We start from the raw sequence: 3,314 nt of genomic DNA, 5'->3' as shown, positions 1-3,314 counted from the left end.
TCATATAAAATTATTTACAAATTAGTTAAAATATTTTAATTTGATCCAAATTAATTCAACTTTTGGGAAAAAAAAAACTTTATCAAAAATATTATAATATAAATTAGTTTTAATTAAAATTATAATAAAATGAGTAGTTTTAATTAAAATTATTTTAACACGACGCAAATTATAATTTAAAGTGGGATAATAATAACAGTAATGAAGATAAAGAAATGTCAAATTCGAAAACAACGTCATGTTTCTTGACTGAATGGAGTGGGTTAACTGGAACTGAAAAGGTTCGATTTATTGCGGGGGCCAGCCGCTAAGCATCAACTTTGTGTTGGATCAGGCATGTTCGCGCTCACGATTATAAACACTCCTCTTCGCTGTATGCTCGCCGGAATCCTTCTCCTTCGCGCCTTCCAGCCTCAAACGACGGCGCCCAAGTTGCACATCCCATGTCAACACTCCGGCCGTCTGCTCGCCGACTCGCTCTTCTCGTGCAGACTGCACCTTCACCTCTTCGCCAATTTCACCTCCATCTCCTCAAAGCCTTCTCAGACTCCAAAGTTTTTTCCTCAACCGTCTTCATCCACGCGCGCCTTCTCAAAACCTCCCTTCTTGGCCTCGTACAGGCCAATCATCTAATTGGACTCTATGCTAACTTTGGTCAGCTGGTCGACGCCCATCGACTATTCGACGAAATGCCTGATCGAAACGTCGTTTCCTTCAACATGCTCATGGCTGGTTACTTGCACTCTGGATTCCCTGAGAAAGTCCTCTCGGTGTTCAAAAGGATGGCCTTCGCCGAGGTGCATCTCCATCCGAATCAGTACATCTTCGCGACGGTCCTTGCTACATGTGCTAACATCTCAGCCCTCGACGAGGGTCGACAATGCCATTCCTACGTCTTGAGAACTGGGTTGACTTCATACTCCTATGTCCGGAATTCACTTCTTCACATGTATGCCAAATGTTCAGACATGCAAGGTGCACTCGGTGTTTTTGAGAGTGGATCGGATTTCGACATTTTCTCCTTCAATTCTATGATCAATGGGTTCTTAACTAACGGGCAGCTAAGTGGAGCGAAAGAGATATTGAGTCTAATGGTGGAGGAGATGGACCAGTGGGATCATGTCTCTTATGTCGCTGGTCTTGGCCTTTGTGCTGATTCAGTGTGCTTGACCTTGGGGGAGCAGTTTCATGGTCAAATTTTGAGAAGAGGAATGGACTACAGTGACTTTGTTTGCAGTGCGGTTGTAGACATGTATGGAAAATGCAAGTCAGTACAGAGTGCTCTGCTTGCCTTCCGTGTGCTGCCAAGCAAGAATGTTGTTTCATGGACAACGGTAATGTCTGCGTGCATGAAAAATGGTTGCTTCGAAGAAGCCCTCAAGTTATTCATGCATATGATAACTGATAATGTTCAACCTAATGAGCTGACATATGCTGTTGCACTGTATTCTTGCGCAGGTTTGTCAGCTTTGAGAAGTGGTGATGCACTAAATGGCCATGTTGAGAAAACAGGATTCAAGGCTTATGTGAGTGTTGGTAATGCATTAGTTAACATGTACTCTAAGAGTGGTAGCATTGAAGATGCAATCAGAACATTCACATACATGTGTCACCGAGATATCATTTCTTGGAATTCAATCATTAACGCTTACTCCCATTTTGGGTATGCTAAGGAAGCCTTGGAAACTTTTCATAATATGCTAGAGATGCCAACTCATGTGACTTTTGTTGGGGTGCTTTCAGCATGTGCACATTTGGGACTAGTAGATCAAGGATTCTATTACCTGAAACTAATGAAGGATTTGGGCATAGTGCCGGAGAAAGAGCATTATACATGCATGGTTGGTCTCCTATGTCGAGCTGGGCAGTTAGAAGAGGCTGATAGATTCATGAGAAGCACATTCACAGAGTGGGACATTGTGGCATGGAGAACTCTTCTCAGTGCTTGTCGGGTACTCGGGAATCACAGTCTTGGTTTTAAAATCGCTGAGTGGGTTCTCCAAAGGGATCCTGGTGATGTGGGGACATACATTTTGTTGTCCAACATGTATTCAAAAGCAAGAAGATGGGATGGTGTTGCAAAGATCCGTAAGCTTATGAGAAACAGAAACATCAAGAAAGAACCAGGGATCAGCTGGATACAGGTAGGAAATGAGACCCATGTATTTGTTTCAGAAGATACAAGCCACCCGGCAATGAAGCAGATTACTAAGAAACTAGCTGAACTTATGTCAGAAATAAAGCTGATTGGATATGTCCCAAACATTACCAGTGTACTTCATGATGTCGACGATGAACAGAAAGAAGAATATCTTAGGTATCATAGTGAGAAGCTAGCTATTTCCTTTGGACTACTTCACATGCCGGTTGGGGCGACAATCTATGTGATGAAGAACCTTAGGATGTGTGATGATTGTCATTTAGCAGTAAAACTTATTTCCATGGTGACAAACAGAAGACTAGTTGTTAGAGATGCAAACCGCTTCCATTGTTTTGAAAGAGGATTATGCTCATGCGATGACTACTGGTAACTGATACAATTCATTTGCTAGATAGAACTTCTCTCCTAAAATTATACACATATTTATCGATAGGTTTTGTTTTCAATAGAATTATTCATGTGAGATTATGTTATAAAAGAATATGACTAGCATCTAGGTATTATATGTATTTGATGTATGTACACGGTGAGTTTGTGAATTTTCTATCGTAGTAATACAGTTAGAATATTCCATCCAATATAATTTTATCCAATATGGTGTCAAAGCCACCCCTGGACTTCTCCTTCCTTGCCAACTTTCATAGAACAAAATCGAGCTTAGCCTTGAGTCGGGGCAGGATTCATGATATTGAATTGCAAACTTTAAACTTAAAACCAATCTTTAGTTGTTAGTTGCACAATGGATACATAAAATAGACACAACTAATGTTGGTACAATGGTGCCCCGAGTGGTCAATCTCTATCAATTGATTGGCATTGAAGAGATTTGGATATTAGGAAGATTGTTGGTACAATCATACTCAAGTAGTTGAGATCAATCAAGTAGTGTTCATATTGTTGGTGTTGGGAATACAACATCAAAGTTTTGATATATGACTAAGGTTAAAGTTAGGTTAGTTGTGATCTAATAATTTGTGTCAAGTGTGTAGGTGCAGGTTACTTGACATGAGATGAAGTCTTGGTTGGGAGCTAGACAGTGACTAAGTCATAGTAAAACTAGGTAAACTGAAGACCTGATTGGGAGTCAAGCATGAGCTAAGTCTTGGTTGGAACCAAGTAAGAAAGTCCTAGCTGGGTGTTAGGTGAATCAAAT

General features: G+C 40.6%; 1 protein-coding gene across 1 annotated transcript; it reads left to right on the top strand.

The window, feature by feature from the left end:
* The first annotated feature begins 257 nt into the window (after window positions 1-257).
* On the top strand, window positions 258-2,682 carry LOC122047405 (pentatricopeptide repeat-containing protein At5g39680-like). Its single transcript, XM_042608684.1, has one exon. It carries the CDS (start codon window positions 444-446, stop codon window positions 2,529-2,531), a length of 2,088 nt encoding a protein of 695 aa, XP_042464618.1. The 5' UTR covers window positions 258-443; the 3' UTR covers window positions 2,532-2,682.
* The last annotated feature ends 632 nt before the right edge of the window (window positions 2,683-3,314 follow it).

This window comes from Zingiber officinale, chromosome 2B (genome assembly GCF_018446385.1).
Source record: "Zingiber officinale cultivar Zhangliang chromosome 2B, Zo_v1.1, whole genome shotgun sequence".
Lineage (NCBI taxonomy): Eukaryota > Viridiplantae > Streptophyta > Magnoliopsida > Zingiberales > Zingiberaceae > Zingiber > Zingiber officinale.
Note: the sequence above shows the minus strand (reverse complement) of the source record. Positions and strands in the feature narration are given on the sequence as shown.